This window comes from Adelges cooleyi, unplaced genomic scaffold (assembly GCF_023614345.1).
Source record: "Adelges cooleyi isolate 19-005CV unplaced genomic scaffold, UGA_ACOO_1.1 ACOO_flye_CR_arks_rails_tigmint_CR_PRNA_449, whole genome shotgun sequence".
NCBI classification, from domain to species: domain Eukaryota; kingdom Metazoa; phylum Arthropoda; class Insecta; order Hemiptera; family Adelgidae; genus Adelges; species Adelges cooleyi.
Genome location: NW_026096132.1, coordinates 1 through 20,088, shown reverse-complemented (window position 1 = coordinate 20,088; position 20,088 = coordinate 1). Strand labels below are relative to the sequence as shown.

The 20,088-nt window shown below is 28.6% G+C and overlaps 4 protein-coding genes and 2 long non-coding RNA genes across 6 annotated transcripts; 2 read left to right on the top strand and 4 right to left on the bottom strand.

The window, feature by feature from the left end:
- Positions 1-234: 234 nt before the first annotated feature.
- LOC126842174 (deoxyuridine 5'-triphosphate nucleotidohydrolase, mitochondrial-like) lies at positions 235-14,044 on the bottom strand. Its single transcript, XM_050579060.1, has 4 exons — positions 13,958-14,044; positions 12,406-12,460; positions 509-728; positions 235-442 (listed from the first exon to the last, which is right to left on the bottom strand). Exons 3-4 carry the CDS (start codon positions 726-728, stop codon positions 246-248), a joined length of 417 nt encoding a protein of 138 aa, XP_050435017.1. The 5' UTR covers positions 12,406-12,460; positions 13,958-14,044; the 3' UTR covers positions 235-245.
- LOC126842178 (uncharacterized) lies at positions 1,214-2,419 on the bottom strand. Its single transcript, XM_050579063.1, has one exon. It carries the CDS (start codon positions 2,417-2,419, stop codon positions 1,214-1,216), a length of 1,206 nt encoding a protein of 401 aa, XP_050435020.1.
- On the bottom strand, positions 3,851-4,534 carry LOC126842176 (uncharacterized). Its single transcript, XM_050579062.1, has one exon. It carries the CDS (start codon positions 4,532-4,534, stop codon positions 3,851-3,853), a length of 684 nt encoding a protein of 227 aa, XP_050435019.1.
- A 377-nt stretch (positions 14,045-14,421) lies between the features above and the next one.
- LOC126842175 (uncharacterized) lies at positions 14,422-15,313 on the top strand. The gene is made up of 4 exons (XM_050579061.1): positions 14,422-14,645; positions 14,700-14,807; positions 14,873-15,063; positions 15,123-15,313. The coding sequence occupies exons 1-4, from the start codon at positions 14,607-14,609 to the stop codon at positions 15,271-15,273; spliced, it is 489 nt and encodes a 162-aa protein (XP_050435018.1). The 5' UTR covers positions 14,422-14,606; the 3' UTR covers positions 15,274-15,313.
- Positions 15,314-15,681: 368 nt separating this feature from the next.
- LOC126842172 (uncharacterized) lies at positions 15,682-19,151 on the top strand. The gene is made up of 7 exons (XR_007686274.1): positions 15,682-15,872; positions 15,930-16,221; positions 16,570-16,644; positions 16,714-16,823; positions 16,885-16,938; positions 17,004-17,064; positions 18,856-19,151. It is a non-coding gene; the product is annotated as an uncharacterized LOC126842172 (long non-coding RNA).
- LOC126842173 (uncharacterized) lies at positions 17,826-18,510 on the bottom strand. The gene is made up of 2 exons (XR_007686275.1): positions 18,232-18,510; positions 17,826-18,022 (listed from the first exon to the last, which is right to left on the bottom strand). It is a non-coding gene; the product is annotated as an uncharacterized LOC126842173 (long non-coding RNA).
- Positions 19,152-20,088: the final 937 nt, after the last annotated feature.

Here is a 20,088-nt window from a genome sequence, read left to right as displayed (position 1 = left end):
GAGTAGTAGTAGTAATTTGGGGCTTTACCGCCCATTTTTACAAATTGTAGTAAATTAAACTAGAAATGAATAACAACATCTCTTTATATAGTATAATACCTTTTATTAATCATAATAATTATAATATTTTATGATTTATCAATCTGTATAGTATAAAATAAACTTATATAAAGGTTTTTTTGTCTCTATTATTCAAAGCTAAATCAATTTTAAATTACATATATTCTACCTAACACACATGAAAATTATCCTGAAGAACCGAATCCTTTTTCTCCTCTATCAGTTTCATCTAATGACCGAAGTTCCCTGAGTTCTGGATACACAATTTTTTCACATATTAGTTGTGCTACTCGATCTCCACGTTGAACGATAAAGTCTACACCAGAATGATTGAATAGGAGAATACCAACGTTTCCGCGGTAATCTTGATCAATTACTCCAGCTAGGATTTAAAAAAAAAATATATATATATAACATTTTATTTAGTGATTAGATTTTATAAGCATACCTCCAACATCAATAAAATGTTTCCATGCTAATCCTGATCTCGGTGCAATTCGTCCATATGTACCATGTGGTACCACAATTTGTAGATCGGTCTTAATCAATTCTTTTCCATGTGCTACTACAATATATTGGTATGCACTTTTTAGATCGTATCCAGCCGCATGTTGACTTCCTCTAATCGGCGTGTATGCTTTATCGGTTAATTTAGAAAATAAAAGCATCTAAAGTTTTAAACAATCATTCATTCATAATAATCTTTATTTAATTTAACCCTAGCTTCATTTACTAATTTTATCATAGCATCATTCGTTTTTTTGTCTAAACTTTTTTCTAATTTTTTTTCTAATTCATCATTCATTAACGTCATATTTATTTTATTTTCCAAACTAGTGATACATTCTTTGAATGAGTTATTTAATTCAGATTTTATTGTTTCTATTGTATTTTTTGAAACATTAGTTATTGATTCATTATGTGTATTTAGTTTTTTTTCTAAACTATCTTTTAAACCAGTCTGAGTTTCTAAGATAGAATTTTTTATACTATTTTCCAAATCAATTAATTTCGAATTTAAATATTTACCAACTCGGATATCATTGAAATGATTTATATGATGACCAAAATAATCCATTATTAATTTAAAAATAGAGATCTTAACAGTGACAAGGACTTCTTATATACTAAAACCAAAACAAAAAAAACTATATTATACGAGTTTACGCACTTCTCGGGTAAATGGCGAATACTCAACTATGCGGTCGTGTATTAACATACAATAAGCACTAACACCAGTTAAATTATCATCAGCTTCTATTTCTAAACGTAAGTCAATTGTAGAAGAAATTTCAGAATCGTTTTGTTTACTAACATCTAAAACAATAATTGGAGCATTTGATAAAAACAATTTTGGACTTAGTATCGGATTTCGAAGTCCATTTTCATAATATGATTCTTGAAACGATGTATACATATTATATAATAATGTAAAATCGTTGTGCGTAAAATCTAAATTTAAATTATCATAAGGATAAACATTTGAGTTCAGAAACACTTTAATATTTTTCAACTTAGAATGATCAAATTCGCTTTTGTCTGCAGTTATTGAATTGTTACGATTTTTTTGGAGGCCTACAATGATATAACGAGGTTTTTCCAATTTCGTTGATGTTTTTAAATTCCATAGTACATTTTTCGTGTTTCCGAGTTCAGGGTAAGTATATGTTTCAAATGATCTAAATGGTATAAACAAATGTTTTTCTTTTTCAACTATTTTCATTAACTTTAGACGCTGGCTATCATCAACACTAACATGAGGAACTTTCCAAACAATATTCTTAATATTCACACTACCTGTAGTTGCATCATCACTTTTTTTAATCAATGCATTTAAATCACTATTTGATCTAGTTAATATGAGTTCTATTCGTGAATTTAATAAAATTTTTCTATAATGCTCAAAAAAGCCTAACCAGTATTTTAGTGGTATACATGCTGTAAAATGACCATTTGTGTCTGATATGGATGAACTATTTTTGAAAGTCCATCCAGCATTTTCATAACAATAATAATTATCTGGTGTACTTGAAAGATATCCTTTGATAGAACTTGTAATACCTAACATTCGTGAACTATCTATCTCGATACCATTTAATTCTAAACGAACTTGTTCAAAAAGAAAAGATAATCCATTATTACCTAGTTTTACTTTATCTTTATCTTCAATGTCGCCTTCGATGTATAAAAAGCTTTCATGTAAATATGGGTATACATCAGTTTGTTGTACACATATCCTAATTTCATCATTATTATTAAAAGCTTTAGTATAAGGAATATATGAGTGAAAATCAAAATTAGTTATTTTCGAATCTGACACATAACCCATATCAACTTCCAAAATATCATTTTCAGGCATTTCGATTACTTTTTAATTCAAATCCAAGTTGTCTTAAAATATTTTTATTTTTTGACGTAAGATTTATTTTTGTTTTTCTCCTTGTTGCTCGGTTAGATTTCGTTTTGGGAATGGAAGATTTTTTATGTGACGGTTCCTTTATATCTAATATTTTGTTTTGGAAATTAAAAAATTTCAACCCCATTTTATGAACCGTACCGTCTAATATGAAAAACTGTTGTAATTTTTTCACCTAAATTCTTTAGTGGTCTTTGATCCTGATCAACTAACTTTACCGTTATATTATTTATTTCATTTGTTATCAATGGATAATATATTAAGTTGCTAGGTGCTTCAACAATTTTTGATCCGTGTACTGCTGTAGGGTAAAACTCATAGACTGAGTGTGAGGGTTTGTTACCATCAAATGATCCTTGAGCAATACTACATAATACTTTTATTGAATTAATCATACTAATATTAACAGTTTTTTGAGATTCGTGTAATTTATTCGGTTCTAATTCCACTTCATCAAATCCTAAAACATGTCTTAAACTATTATCAATAGTGAAATCGATTGTTTCAGAACAGTAAACATATGATTTAAATGTATTGATGTTTGGAAATATGCTAAATACAATATTTGGATGGGTTTTTTTAATCATGTTTTTAATATATTCATTTATTTGACTTAGTTCATAACACCCTGGTTCTATTTCAAGCTTTAAGATTTCTTTATCCGTTTGTTCACTCAGAATGTGTTCATTACTTTTTGAGAAAAAATCGGAAGATTTATTAATATTACTCGTATATGATTCCGTGAAATATTTAGATAAATGTCTTGGATTATGATCAATAACATTCTTATCTGATTCTAGTGAAGAACTACTGCTTACAGGAACATCGCGTTTATTTAATATTGTATTGTTCTTTATAATTATTCTCAATTTATTATTGCTTTCATTAATATTAGGAAAAGAATTATATGTCTGAAGATTTAATAATGCTATTTCTGAGTCCTCAGCTATAGTTAGTGATGGAAAAAAATTTGTTGATAACTCTGTAGTGTTACCTGATAAACTTATTGTTGTTGATTCATACATTGTAAAAAATCAATACATAAATGACCACAAATAAATGTATTATAATTTTGATATTTTGAGTAATTATATAAAATATTGTACCCTTTAAAACGATTTTGGAGTTCAATTGGTGGTGGTAAATTACCAAAGCTATCAAAATACCATATGTTGTTATATTTTTTAAAGTAAGCAACCCAATGCGATCCTTTTTGACTTATTCCAGCAAGGTTAATAACCGCACATTCGTTTTTAAAAATAGTTTTTGGTAAGCTGTCACGTGAAAATACACCACGGAAATGTGGAATTTTTAATTGTGCAACATGTTTTATAATGTCTTGAGAGGAAAGAGGTCTATTAGGTAGCATAGTAATTAGTTTTTTTTTTTCTTAATATTTCTTCTTTTCTTCACACCTAAACCTGATTTGTCTAAGTATAAACCTTTACCATTACGAACATTCAAATATAAGCCTTTACCAATTTTTTTCGTTTGTCCAGTTTTAGAATCTTTAACAGCTTTATAGATATTTGCTGCACCAGACGCAAGACTACCGAGGGCTGAAAGTCCTGCAAATATTGGTATCAAAGGTATAGCAGAACCCCTTTGATTTGGTACCTTAATTTTTCTAACTTTTTTAGACTTTCTTCGAGATATTCTTTTTCTTACTGCTCCAACTAATTTACCACCTTTTTTAGCTTTGCAACAACCCATACCAATTTTACGTTTAGCTTTCATAATGTTAGTAACGGTGTAGGCTGCAGCTTTTTCCCCGAATGAACTATCTTTTGCTTTCACCCTATCCCACGCTTGAAATTCTAATTTTTTATCAGCTAAATTACGGTTTGTTACGTCTTTATTTTTTAAATACGCTATATCGTGGTCACGACAAGCCTCATCAAGAAGATTTATAGGTTTATCACCTCTAGCCAATCTTTTTTCAAGTTTTGTTCCAGGTCCACAATATTTATAACCTGGTAAATGTGCTTCGAACGGAAGTTTATTTATTAGTGTATTAACGAGACCTTTACCGGTTATACACTTTTGCACTCTTGGCATTTCCTATATATACTAAGTATTTTTTCTTAGTTCACAACTATTATATATACAAAAAAATGCGTTTTATAGAACAGAATAGTAAATTAAATATTAAAAATATAGACACAGAAATTTCTAATAAAGCAATCTCAAGACATGGACCTTTACTACCAGATAGTATCCGATGTATTATTGTTGGATCTAGTGGCTCTGGTAAAACAAATGTAATGTTTAATCTTCTTACACATATAAATGGTTTAAAATTTGAAAACGTTTATTTGTATACAAAAACGCTTAACCAAGAAAAATATATTTTATTGAAACAAATTTTTGATGGTCTAGAAGGAGTGAAGCTGTTTATTTTTACGGAAGCTGAAGAAGTAGTTAAACCACAAATAACGAATCCAAATTCTATTTTTATTTTTGATGATGTGCTGTGTGATACTCAAATACCCATTCAAGATTATTTTAGTATGGGGAGACATTTTGGTGCTAATTCAGTTTTCTTTTTAGTTCAAAGTTATTCTAAAGTTTTAAAACGATTGGTACGCGATAACTGTAATTTATTAGTGGTGTTCAAACAAGACGAACGTAATCTAAGACATATATTTAATGATCATATTTCAACTGATATGGATTATCTAGATTTTCAAAAAATGTGTATTTATTGTTGGGGCTATGAAAAATATGGTTTTCTTGTTATAGATAAAACTAGAAATGTTAATGATGGTCGGTACAGACGTGGTTTTGATGTCTATATAAGCTTGGTGTAAACTGAAATATTTTTTAGTTTGCTAAAATGTCAGAAAACAAAATATTACTTAACAATTTGGTAGAATCAAAAAATAATATTAAGCGGAAAATTATGGAGTTAAAGCGCGGTGTTTTAGATTCTGAATATACATTTAACGAAACATTTAAACCGATTATAGAACCACTTAATATGCTAGTTAATGACAATAAAATGAATAATGTTATTGATGAGGAATTATCTGTTACAACAAATGAGGAAAACGCTGATCCTCAATTATATGAATTCAACAATTTTATGAAATTACCTCCAAATAGAAGATCATATGATCCATCTTATGGTATGCGTTATGATAATATTGATAATCAACTAAAAATTGGTAATTTCCCAGTATTCATTGCCAACAATAAAATTTATGTAGCAGACAAAGACTATGATTGGACCCCAGGTCTATGGTCGTTACTTTGTGAAAAAAACCCTAAATTAACTACACGTCAGGATTTTAAATCGTATTACAAAATATTAGATGCTACAGAGGTTCACTTAAATGTTAACGGAGGACCTAAATCTAGCCAATCTTATAAATGGACTTTTATTGTTAAGCCATATTATACTGAAAAAATGTTACAATTGAAGACAACAAAAAGAGCGAAACTTGATGTCAGTTTTATAGCTTCAAAGGCAGCGGAAGCTGCTCATTCAAAAGATCCAATCACATTTGAAAAACCTACTGACTTAGAAAAGTCAGATGATTTTAAGTCAAAAGAAGGATCTGGTATATTATATAAGAATGTACAACCTAATACACAAATCATTTATTATGATAATCCAAATGAATTAGTGTCTAGGCTTGCTCTTTTAATGGCTTCTAAAGAGGCTGGGAATACAGGTGTAAGTAATGAAATAATATCAATAATTGAAGAACTTCGTGAACAAAAAATTATTGTTTAATTAAAAAAAAAAAAAATATATATATATAAATATTACCACTCCTCCTCTATACAATTATTTATACTTTCTTCTAAAAAGTATTTTTTTAACGAATTTAAATTTAAATTAAAAAAAAGAAATGGTATTTTTTTAGAATTAATTATTATTAAGTCATATTTTTTAATTATACTATCTACCCATTCATCTATCTCTTCCCAGCTTATTTGTACTTCTTCTTCTTCTTCTTCATCCTCTTTTTGATTCAGTAAATCCTTTCTATACCTATAATATTTTAATATATGGTTTAAAAAATAGAAGATGTTTTACATTTTTTTATATCACCAATAATCAATTTTTTCATCTTCTTCAACATCATCCTTATCTTCTAACTTCATTTCCTTAAAATATTCTTTAATCAGCTTGATTTTCTCATTATGATTCAAATGGTCCGGAATCCAAGGAACGTAATAATCACAACATGACATATTTTCTAAGTTGTAATTATAAATTGTTTGTTCTATAAATTTTCTATCATTGATGCAAATCATTATGAACTGTAAAATAATGTAATAAAAATTAAGGTGATAGAAAAAAAATTATTTCAACTAGTTTACATATTAATCTATTATGACTTCTTTAAGAGATATAGCCAACGAATTACATAGACCAGCTAGAAAAATATTTCCAAGACGTAAAGTTATTACAAGGTTCATGGATGAACTTTGGCAAATTGATTTAATGGATATGCAGGCGCATTCGAGGAAAAATAGTGGTTTCAAATATATTTTAGTTGTTATTGATACGTTTACTAAATACGTATGGTTAGAACCTTTAAAAAATAAATCAGCAATTACTATAAAAGATGCGATGATGAAAATATTAAAAACTCATCAGCCTAAATTTGTTCAATCGGATTTTGGATTGGAATTTCATAATGAGAAATTTCAAAATATTATGAAAAAATATAACATTAAACATTATTCAACTTATAGTAGTATCAAGGCGGGGATGGTAGAACGAGTGATTAGAACTTTAAAAAATTATATTTATACAAATTTTACAGCTCAAGGCAGTTGGGACTGGATAAAAGCATTACCAAAACTAGTAAACAGATATAATAATAGTAGACACAGAACAATTAGTTGTACTCCACAAGAAGCCAGATTAACTCCTCATTCTGTTACACATAAAAGTTATTCTAGCAAAAGTTTAGAGAAAAAACCAAAATTTAAGTTAAATGAAAAAGTTAGAATATCAAAATATAAACACATTTTTAATAAATCTTACACGCCAAGTTGGACTACAGAAGTTTTTACTATTAGCAACATTTTAGATACTAATCCTATAACCTACAAATTGTCTGATGAGAAAGGTGAGCTAATTTTAGGATGTTTTTATGAGCAAGAAATTAAAAAGACTAATTACCCTGATACATATCTTATAGAACGTGTCTTGAAAAGATCAAAAGGAAAAATGTATGTAAAGTATTTAGGACTAGATTCATCTCATAACTCATGGGTGAAAACAGAAAATATTGTAAAATAATTTTTATTAAAAAAAAAAAAAAAAAAATACAATTTCTTTATATTAAACTATTAAAAATAGTAACTTAGTTATATATTTAAAAATTAAAGATTTATGTGTCTAGTTGACTAATATAAAATGTTAAACCAGTTAGGATCTTGTAGTTTATATGCTGATCTTTCAGAGCCAGCGAGGAAGATTTTATCCAGTCTACACTTCATTTGTACCCGTTCATCTCTATTGGTGGTTGAATGATGGATGCAATTGACAATACCCAATACCGGTCTAGAAAAAATGGTAGACTCTATCCGTTCAAAGTGGTACATATTTAGTTTTTTATGACCACCACATACAGTACGTTTAAATGTAGGATTTGATGCCAATAAAGACAAAACTTCACCGTTATCGTTTATGGTTACTGCAGCATTCATATCGAATTGCTCAATGGATGGATGTAGAAATATTTTCAAAATATCATTTATGACTACGTAATCCGGTCTTCTCCTAACATAGTATGTACCACCTGCATGTTCATTCCTCCACTTGCGTAGCACAATACGTGCATTGCCATCAAGTATATGACCGATGGGATACACATACTTGGCACCATTATCTATCGTTGGTACAAACGATGGAAATATCTCTTTTAGTTTTTCATCATCAAGCTCTCTATTATGATAAAATAGTATGATATCTGTTTCTGAAACGTCATCAATTGTTTGATTAAAATCATCGTCTGTCTCAAAGATAAAAATAAGAGCTAATTCTCCAGGCATTGCTGCAGTTACATTGAGTGAACGAAATGTTCGAAAAATTTCCAAGAAACGGTTGAATCGCGCCATCTAAATAACAGAATTATTTAAATAATTTTTTTAACATATAAAATTATTTACATATTTAAATTTTATAATGTTCATAAATATTTGTAGTGACCATGTGCTATTGTATCTATCCCATTTTCCAATATTATTCGCTTGTCATCGCTTGCACTAAGTGCGAGTTTGTAAATTTTTTTTGAATATACTTGATGTTTTTCTGATTGAATTGTGTTCATAGATTGATATGTTATTGTATTGTTCTGACTAAAAGTGTTTTGACTAGAATATGCTTTTAAAACGCTGATATAATGTTCCATTTTCATATTTTTTTCAATCACATACTTTTTTACTCCTTTTGCTTTCTTTGTTTCCTTTCCTCCAACATTAAAAGCATACAGTTTCGGTCGCAAGGTTACAAATTCAAGTAAAATCAAACTTTTTAATTCATCTTTAAAGTAACCTGGTACATTCTTCCTCCTTTCTGAAAAACATGGATGATCTTTGGGAAAATTTGATGTATCGAAATATGGTGACAAATCATTTGTGAGATCAGTCATAAAATCGTCTGTAATAATTTCATAGATTAAGGAATCTGTATCGGAGTAGCATAATCTAATGTTGCGACCATACTTAGGCTTCATTACATTATAGTGAAAATTATACATAACAGTTTTGGAAATATCTAGAATAGCTAATCCTACATATATGGGTTTATCAAATTTAAGTTTCTCCTTGAACATGTGTATAGCCATTAGATTATTAGAATAAATTGTACGATCTTTAAAACTAGGTTTTATCATTAAACGATGTGCCTGTCGATCAGTTGTCACCAATTTCATATTCATACGTTTTCTCACGTTTTCCATACATTTTCCAAAAACAGAATTGATAGCGAGTTTCCAAAACGCTTTTTCAAACTCATTTGTTGCGTTTCGTCTCATTTCAGTACAAAGTTTCACGTAGGGTGCCATCCATTTCTTTTGCTCGAATTTAACAATTCTATGTACTTTTGTCACAACTAATCCGTTTGCGATAGCTTGCTTCAGTGAACGATAATGTACAACATAATTTCGTTTAGGATTAAAAGTAGTCATCAATTTTTTCACCTTTGAATTAGGTGGGAATGTAAATTCGGGTAAAAATGGGAAATCGTTATGATCATTGTGTAAATGCTCAGGGTAATCAACATCAACTTCTAATATATAACCATACTTTGAATTGTTTGGTATTGTTGTAATATCTAATGATAAATCTTCTAACCATTCGAAATTACGAAAAGGTAAAACCGATAGCATAGCTTTCCCATAGAGGTTTACACAGTCAAAATATGTAAGCCAAGACGTGGGTTTATCAGGATTGTAATTAATTCCCTCGACATTAGGGATATTAGCTTTTACGTGTCGTTTAACACTGTTACAGATACCTCCGCGAATACCGGCTTCAAGCATGAGATGCATATCATAATCTTTTAGCCTTTCAAGTTCAACATTAGTAAATTTCAACATTGCTTGGAATGCGAATCCTGGAGCTGTAAAATAATGTGATGCATCAAGATGAAATGTGTTCATACAAAGATTTCGAAATGACTCGAAAACATCGGCTAATATTAAAATATCAGTCAACAGATAGTGATCAGAATATTCACCTAAAGTTTTTATTCTAAATGTATTCCAAACAGTTTTCGCATGGTTATAATCTTGGTTACTGATTTCTTCATCATTTAGTGAGTTGTAAAAGTGTTTTTTGGATGGTAAATAAGTCTGTTCAAGTTTATCCCAGTTATTCACGTATTCGTAGGGGAAACAACCTTTACGACATACTAAATCTAATTTATCTATTGAAAAAAATCGTAATGTCTCTTTAAACCTAGATTTGTCTTCGGCTAAATTATTAGCAAGCGTACTTAAAGGCTCTGACATAAATCTAAACGTATCTATGAATTTTATTTTCATAGTTTTGGAAATTTCTTTGCTAAATGAAATATATTTTTCACTCGAATTAGGAATAACATCAATTCGTTTGTTATTTATTCCTAATTGATGTACTATGAAATTACTATCGTACGCTAAGTTATGAAAATAAATTGGAATGAAAGTTACATTTTTCAACTTGAAATTACAGGTCAAACATAATACATTTCTAAATTTACCCGTAAAATGACAGTGATCTCTAACTTTTATGGTATTGATAAAAGATCGCTTACATATTTCACAATTGCTAGCGTTTTGAAATCGATTTGTTTCTTCACTAGTTAAAGGATTCATTGCTATGTTTGTCTGATATAATTTATCTACTTCTTCTCCGACTTTTATAAGAGCTTCCATAAATTTTTTGGCAGCATTTTCACCTCTGTAAATAACTGGTTTTTTAGGTATTTTAAATTCATTAACTAATTCAGGTGGAATGGTTGTGTAATCAATTTTAACATAAAAGCCAAAACTCATCGGTTTGTGTTGAAAAGTTTTAATAGATTTCTGTTTTTCATTTGACTGTTCCATAAGAGGTTTTAAAAAACATTCAAAATCTGCATAGATCACTATTGGTACGCGTTGAGTAGCTATATAATTTGTAAATTTGATTACAGAATCATCATGATCTTCAAGCATAACTGGTCTGCTTAATTTATGTTGAGAACAGAATTTTTTATGTTCTCGTAGTCCTTCAAACCCCCATAATTTATTCTTACAAGGTGTGTTGTTAAAAATAGTAAAACATCGTTTGCAGATATTTATTTGTTCTTTGTGTTTAGTTCTTTGAGACCTAATAAGTCTTGAAAAATTGGATATAAAGCAATAATGTTGTCGTGAAGTGTTGCTAAGTAAAAGTAAGTCAAAATGGTTTCGTTTTTCAATATCGGAAACTAGTATTGGATAAATTAATGATTTACTGTCTAGTCCATATATGTTAATGGAAACATTATTGATCTTTGCAAATTTTCTTACTTCTTTAATCGAAGTTGGGAATGTGATACACTTGAAATCAAATTTATTTTTAGTCTCTAAATAATCAAAATATTTTTTAGAGAATTTACTTTTATTATTACGCCTATCAAACTTAGACAATATTGCATACTTAAAACATTTTTCGTCGTTATTATTTATGTTAACTATAGCTCTTCTACCCTGAATTTTTTGTGGTAGAGGAATGTATGATGAACCTTCTAAAGGATTTACAACATTTATGCGTAGCTGTATACCATCAATATTTCGAAGAGACCAACCACTGCCTTTAGCAATAAATTCACTTTCTTCCTTCAAAAGTTTACCATATATATTATTCAACAATACTGTAAAATCGGATCCTGATGTTGTGAATGTGTTTTTTGTTTTAAACGAAATATCTTGCAACTCAAAAGTTAAAACATTTTCATACACACAATCCAAGTGAAGATTAAATTTAATTGAGTTATTTTTACACGCTTCCTTAATTTTTGGTAAAATAAATGTAGTAGCATATTTGAAAAAAAGTATAAAGTCTAGAAACTTTAACTTATTTTTTAAAAAGAAAGTTTTCGACCTGGACCTAAATCTTCCTATTTCTTGTAAACCATCACCAGTTGAACTCAAACGAATGTTTTTCGTAATTTTCATGTTTTTTTTTTTTTTTCAAACTAGAAATATAAAACCAAGAGTCACATAATCATATACAAATACAACAACAACAAAATTATTCATAAATTTAAATATTTTCTTTTATTGTTTTTATTATATCGTACATTTTTTTTATTATTTCATCGTCTAATTTATTTTTTATTTTATTTTTATAATTCTTTCTTCTCCTAGCATGTTTGCTAGGCTTACCTAGTGCTTTAATAATTTTTATTTTTTCCTTAGGATTTAATAAAAGTACGGAAGTTTGTTGAGCCATACCTTAACAGTTTTTAGATGAGTTGACCTTGAGAGTGATGAGGACTGTAACGATATTCTAAAAAAAAAAAAAAGAATCATAATGTTCATTCTTCATACTATTTTTTTTTTTAAAAAGACACTCAATATTTTCCATCCGTTGGTGACATAATTAAAATATATATTTTTTATTAGCACTGCTATCAAATAAATGACGGCGACTTAAATAAAAAAAAATATGATTTTAAAGAGCACTACACAACTGGAGTAGAAAATTAGAACTGATAGCTTAATTTATGCATCCGTTGGTGACATAATTAAAATATATATTTTTATTAGCACTGCTATCAAATAAATGACGGCGACTTAAATAAAAAATATATTTTTAAAGAGCACTACACAACAAGAGTACAAAATTAGAACTGATAGCTCAATTTACACATCCGTTGGTGACATAATTAAAATATATATTTTTATTAGCACTGCTATCAAATAAATGACGGCGACTTAAATAAAAAACATATTTTTAAAGAGCACTACACAACAAGAGTACAAAATTAGAACTGATAGCTTATTTTTGTATCCGTTGGTGACATAATTAAAATATATATTTTTATTAGCACTGCTATCAAATAAATGACGGCGACTTAAATAAAAAATATATTTTTAAAGAGCACTACACAACAAGAGTACAAAATTAGAACTGATAGCTTAATTTATGCATCCGTTGGTGACATAATTAAAATATATATTTTTATTAGCACTGCTATCAAATAAATGACGGCGACTTAAATAAAAAACATATTTTTAAAGAGCACTACACAACAAGAGTACAAAATTAGAACTGATAGCTTATTTTTGTATCCGTTGGTGACATAATTAAAATATATATTTTTATTAGCACTGCTATCAAATAAATGACGGCGACTTAAATAAAAAATATATTTTTAAAGAGCACTACACAACAAGAGTACAAAATTAGAACTGATAGCTTAATTTATGCATCCGTTGGTGACATAATTAAAATATATATTTTTATTAGCACTGCTATCAAATAAATGACGGCGACTTAAATAAAAAATATATTTTTAAAGAGCACTACACAACAAGAGTACAAAATTAGAACTGATAGCTTAATTTATGCATCCGTTGGTGACATAATTAAAATATATATTTTTATTAGCACTGCTATCAAATAAATGACGGCGACTTAAATAAAAAATATATTTTTAAAGAGCACTACACAACAAGAGTACAAAATTAGAACTGATAGCTTAATTTATGCATCCGTTGGTGACATAATTAAAATATATATTTTTATTAGCACTGCTATCAAATAAATGACGGCGACTTAAATAAAAAATATATTTTTAAAGAGCACTACACAACAAGAGTACAAAATTAGAACTGATAGCTTAATTTATGCATCCGTTGGTGACATAATTAAAATATATATTTTTATTAGCATTGCTATCAAATAAATGACGGCGACTTAAATAAAAATATATTTTTAAAGAGCACTACACAACAAGAGTACAAAATTAAATGTCTTTAAGTAAAAAATGATTACACTTACATAGCTAAGAATGATATAGTACTGTCGAAAACACTTCACTAGCAGGAGACGGTGTTTCCACTGGTAAAAGACAATCACAGACTGATGTTTAAAACACACGACTAGGCAGTATTTATGCAGTCGAAAGGAGGTTATTCTCCTCCTCATATTATAATTTTAAAGACATTCACAACATATACCACTTCTATAGTGTTATTAAAAAAAAAAATTAAATCGACCTCGCTTGGAGAATATAGTTAAACGTCTATAGCAGTTAGGTTCCTCAAGGATTGTAACACGCAGCGAGTCGTAGGGTTTCTGTGGTCTGTGGTTAGTTCACTGAATCGTATTTATAAATTTTTTTTTTTTTTTAGCTATTGTACAATGATTGTTACAATGTTACAACTGGAATGAATAAAAGAAGGTTAATTATCTTTCTCATATTATTATTTCGAAGACACTCTACATAGTATTATAAAAAACAGAATCATCCCACTCCGTACATATTTTCGCTTAAGTTATTTTTTACCATGCAAATTTGAACGTTAGCACTATAGTGGGATATTTTTTATTTGTCAAGATTGGTATAAAACGAGAAAAAACATAAACATCAGAGTTATATTAACATTAGTTGTGTGACAGTACAGTTCGAATTTATTTTACAAACAAAATGTCGATTCTGGAATCATCCGACGAGGACTTCTTCGCAGTAAGTTAACTAAATAATAATAATAATATGAATGATATAAAAAATGTTTTTTAGGAGACCTCACAGAGAAATGATGAATCAAGCTCGTTTGATCCACCACAAGTGAAGAAACCCAAAGTAGTTAGCAAAAATATAAGAAAACAGTCAAAAAACAACAAAACGGTATTATTTATTTGTATACTTTTTTTTGTTTTTTTTTTTTAAATAGTAAAATTATGTATTTTCAGTCAACAATTTTTCAAAAAGCGTTAAAGGATGCAGTTATTTTAGATGAAGCGAACTATGAAGAATCGATGCTGCTTTTACGTGACAATAATCAAAAATGTGTCATTAATATTAAAACACCGAGTCCAACGTCTTATATAATTATACAAGAATATTTAGTAAATGATGTATTAGGATTATCCTATAGTGAGAGGTGAGAATTTTTTTTTTTATTTTGGTACCAAAACGTAGCATAATTAATTTTTTTTATAGATGGCGAAAAGTGAACCGATCTGCTAAAATTGGTCTTACAAATAATAAGGCGAATTCTAAAATCAACAATTTATTGAAAAATCTATTTGATGAATTGGGAGAAAAATTTTTATCAGATGAATCTCGCACAGTAAAAATGACAAAGGAATGATATTATTACAGCTATATCAACTATTTTAAATACATGATGGTGGAGGTTCTTTTCATAATAATAATATTAATATTGTATGGTATTAACGTAATGATATATTGTTAAGACGAGTTATATTTTTTTACTTATATACCATTGTTTTTTTCAGTAGTATAGCAGAGGTATAATATAAATTAGAAATCATTGTTTTTTTTTTTTTCAGCAGTATAACAATAATAATAATGGTGGAGAACATTTCATTATAATAATAATATTGTATGATTTTAACGTAACGATATACTGTTAAGATAAGATTATATAGTATTACAATAAAATATTTTAAATTAGAAATCATTGTTTTTTTTTTCAGTAGTATAGTAAAGGTATATAATAATAATAATATTAATGTTTATTCACGTGTGAAGAAAGTTAACTAGACTCAAACATTACCCACATAAACCGCATAAACACAGATCACGCAGCGTATAGAATACAACTAACCACAGGGTTTCATTGACGCGGTGTGTCTTGTTCAATGAATCGTAGTAATTTTTTTGTGTAATGGTTGCTATGACTCAAATGATTATATTTATTACAAGGCGAAACTGTTTCACTAAAAAGTAAGTGGGATTTTTTTTTTTTACTATCAAACTTAGTGTATGAGTAAGAGCTGTTAGTTCAAAATGGACAGCGATTCCTATCCATCGTCTGCTAGAACGGTGAGGCGTTGCAAACGACGGCGGCGACCGCGTAAAATCCGAACACAACGGCGACGGATAGGTTCTTACACATCTCTTGAGACTGATACTACCGCATCGCGAAGTCGATCGGTAAGTGTTAATTCAAGTTCTAGTTTTTTTTCATTATCACCCCTACGTCAACGGTCGCTCTCGTCGACTTCATATTCTCCTTGGAGCTCGAGTAGCGACGTGAAGTCTTTTCATAGTAAATCAACACTGTGGTTGGAATGTAAGTTTTTTTTTTTTTATTTAACCCATCGTTTCACACAGAGCACATTTTAAGGTTTTTTTTGTACTATACAATTTTTTTAAAAAATAAACTTATAGTTTTTTTATTTTTTTTTATTTTCTAATAATAGTAATTACAAAAAAAAAAACATATTATCAATTAGTAGTGAGTAAAAAGATACATATTTCTTTGAATGATTCAATGTTCTGAGTTTAACTAGTAATTAATAATAATGGAAAAAGTTTAGCAATCGTGTTCTTCAATATAGGTTTACCAACGATGGGTTAATAAATGAATATTAACATTTTTTTTTTTTTACAAAATAAGTAACGTACTTTTTTTATTTAGCGGATACAGATGACGAACATGGAATTGGAAATTGGTCTACATCAGAACCATCAATAATTTCGCTAGCAGATTCATGTAAGTTAATTTTTTTTTTATTTGAAATAAAATAATATTTTCTTCTTTTTTTTTTTTAAAAAAAAAAAGGGTCATCAACAGATGTTACTTATGAATCGGATGCAGACGTGTTACCTCCACTTCTGCGTCTTAATCAGCCAGCTATTGAAACCATTTGGCTAACTGATTCGGATTAATATGTAAGTTAGTTTAATTTTTTTAATTATTGTTGAATTAATATTATACTGTTTTTTTTTTTAGGGTTTTTTAGGGAGGTATTTATTATTGTTGAAAACATGAACGTTAGAGATCACTGTAAGCTGATTTTAAATTAGTAAAATAAAAAAAATATTTCAATATATTTTTTTTTTTTTTTAAAGGTTAACAGATAGAGTTGTTGGAAATTATTATCATGTGTACTCTACGCTATGAGACTTAAATGTGAGTAATTATATAATATATATATATATATAACACAATTGATTAGTTAATAGAATGTTTATTAAACACTTTTTTAAATTCACAATACAATTACATTATTTAATAAGATTAATAATACTTTAAAAATAATCCTCGTTCACTCAGATTTTGTTGAATTTTTTATTCTGTAAGCGCTTGGATCGACGAGCATCTGGCGTTTTCACAATTAATACTGAAATATCATTTTCTAAGTTTTGATTAATTATTTTAACACTATTTTTGGTTGCTTCAATAATTATATATTTTAACAAACGACACTTTCGACAGGAGCAGCATTCTAAATGTGAAGGCATTATTATACCTTCTTGTAAGACGGTTATTTCTAAACTAAAACGAGTGAAATATTTTTTTAAATAATTAGCTTGTATACGTTTTCCCTCTCTCAATACATATATTTTTTTTTCTTTTCGAAATTATACTATAGTTACTAGAAGTTCTTGCATAATCAAATTTATAATTTGATCATAATTAATTTTTAATTCATGGATGAATAGCGCATTTGTATCCGTTGCAAACATTTGAAAATCATAGTTTGCGACAAAAGCCGTTATGAAATCGATACGTCGACATTCACTTGAAAAATTATTAACATCATTAAGTATAGCTGAATATATATCGTTAAAAGATTTTTGATACAACTCCAACTTATTTAAGCGTTCAGTTATATGTGCTTCAATACAATTTGAAATCATCTGAAGTGTTAACAAATTTATACGCGTCAATTTCATACGTTCATTTTTATTACGTAATATCACTGAATCTGTTTTAGGGTTAGTAGTACAACTAAAATCTGAACCTAATTGTATTCGCTTTGCATTGTTTTGAATTGTGTTCACAATGTTGTTGAATATTTGAAATTCCATCAGAGTACGCCACTGTTTTTCATCAAGAATTAGCTGGTCTTGACTATTTTTATAATCTAAATAAACAATAATAGATAATTTTTTATTTAAAAGAATACCTACCGAGATAGTTCTTTTGGGGTCAATGGTGAACGTAGATTTAGATAACACATTTGCCATTTTGTTTAAATAAAATTTTAGCATGCACATAAACGTCCGTACAACTTAACTCTATATTAACTACTTATATCTTTAGCATAAAGATGACGTATATATATATACAAACCTTGAGTATAAAACATACCCCCTCTTCTACTTATTCCAGTGTAATTGACCAAATGGGTTGTGCAATTTTTAGATTCTTTACATTTTGTAATTCTTTTGTCTGGTGTAGAACTTCTTCAAAAGATTCCTCAAGTTTTGTTTTAGATGTAGATTTTTCTATATTTGAATGTTCAATTTTGTCTAATTTAATTATAAAATTATAAATAGCTTCTAGTAGACTACATTTAATACAAGGCATTGTGCTTGGAATAATACTTTTAACATCGACTGTACTACTATACGAAACTCTATGTACTAAACACTTGGAAAAAACATTTGATTAACTATATTAGCCCCCCCCCCCCTCTTCTTACCGCTATATTTTATTTTTTAAATTGGAAAAAAAAAATGCAAAAAGTGTAGACGCAGTGACGGAATGAATTAAAGTATGACTCAACCTCAACCTACCTAGCCTAGCATGAGTGCTATCAATCCACATCCTATTAAATTTATCCTAGAAAGTCACGCCTTAACCTACTACGCCACTGCGTCTACAATGTGAATTCATGGTTTTACTAGTACTTAAAGAGTTAATTTAAATGTAAGAATGTTGTAATAAATTAACATCTTTTTTTTTATTTAATAGGTTTTAAAATCAATGAGGTGAACCCTTCACTAACCGAAGATAACCACAATCTGGAGACCATCTTGCATGCTCGATCCAAGGTTCGTCGTTCGGCTCCCAAGATCTCAGACCTTGACGACAATAAAAACATGAGACATCATCATTTGATCCATCACCAATATAAATAAAACCGGCTTCACTCATAAGTTCTCGCTTTGAAATAAGTAGTGTATTACTACATTTATCAAAAGTCTTGTTACGCGTTTTACAATCTAAATAGTCTAATGTACAAAAAACATCACATTCACTATTATAATCATCCATTATTATACTGTTTAAATTGAATTAAAATGACTATCATTTATTTGAAACATGTTTTTATATATGATTTATTTCTTCCACTTCTTATTTAGTAAAACACTCAACGTTGCAAAATAATTTTCTATACTAAACAATGTATAAGGTTAAACTATAATTTGTATAAAATGGGCGGTAAAGCCCCAAATTACTACTACTTATCAGTTCTCAATTTTAATCATCCGGAAAGAACTAAAGTAAAAAAAAAAAAAAAAAAAAAGAACTTTGTGTAAACTTTAAGTCAAGAGTGGTACTTGAGCACAAAACCTAATAGTATCATTCTGCATAGATATAAATAAAATTGTTTTAATGATTTGATCAATTTTTTTTAAAGATTTTAGGTGTTTTTGTTGAAATATACATAATCTGCGAAAACACAGTTTCCCGGCAATTAAAAAAAAACTGTAGTGCCGAATTTTTTTCCCGTTTAATATGTTATGGGTACATATGAGTTCCAACTACTGGCAAATTTTCAACCCAAAAGTTTTAAAATTACGGCTAAAAACCCCGAAAAACAAAAAAACTTGTACCCCCCCTAGGGGGCGGGAAATGGGTATATTTTGAATTTGACAAAACTGACGTGCGCGGGCTTACCAAATAAATATTTTTTAAACATTTCAACTCGATCCGACTCTTTTTCTTGATACTATAGCCAGTAAAAGTTCTAACTTAAAAACTCGTACGGTTTTTTTTTTTTGTTTTTTCAACTTTCGTCTGTGAAGACTTAAATTTTTTCAACTTTTACCCCCCCAAAGTACAAACTAGACAAAATTTGTGATTTATAGAGTTGCTATTCGAAGGAATTGGTCTAGTATTAAAAAAGTTACAGTGTATACAGCGAAAAAAAAAGCCCACATCAGAGTAAAACCAATACCTTCTCGCTTTGCATCGAAGCTA

Coding starts and splice junctions, on each gene's coding strand:
- LOC126842174 (XM_050579060.1), bottom strand. CDS start 728: ATGCTTTTATTTTCTAAATTAACCGATAAAGCATACACGCCGATTAGA. Junction 443..508: donor ACATTTTATTGATGTTGGAG/GTATGCTTATAA, acceptor TTTAAATCCTAG/CTGGAGTAATTGATCAAGAT.
- LOC126842178 (XM_050579063.1), bottom strand. CDS start 2,419: ATGCCTGAAAATGATATTTTGGAAGTTGATATGGGTTATGTGTCAGAT.
- LOC126842176 (XM_050579062.1), bottom strand. CDS start 4,534: ATGCCAAGAGTGCAAAAGTGTATAACCGGTAAAGGTCTCGTTAATACA.
- LOC126842175 (XM_050579061.1), top strand. CDS start 14,607: ATGTCGATTCTGGAATCATCCGACGAGGACTTCTTCGCA. Junction 14,646..14,699: donor CCGACGAGGACTTCTTCGCA/GTAAGTTAACTA, acceptor AATGTTTTTTAG/GAGACCTCACAGAGAAATGA. Junction 14,808..14,872: donor AGTCAAAAAACAACAAAACG/GTATTATTTATT, acceptor ATGTATTTTCAG/TCAACAATTTTTCAAAAAGC.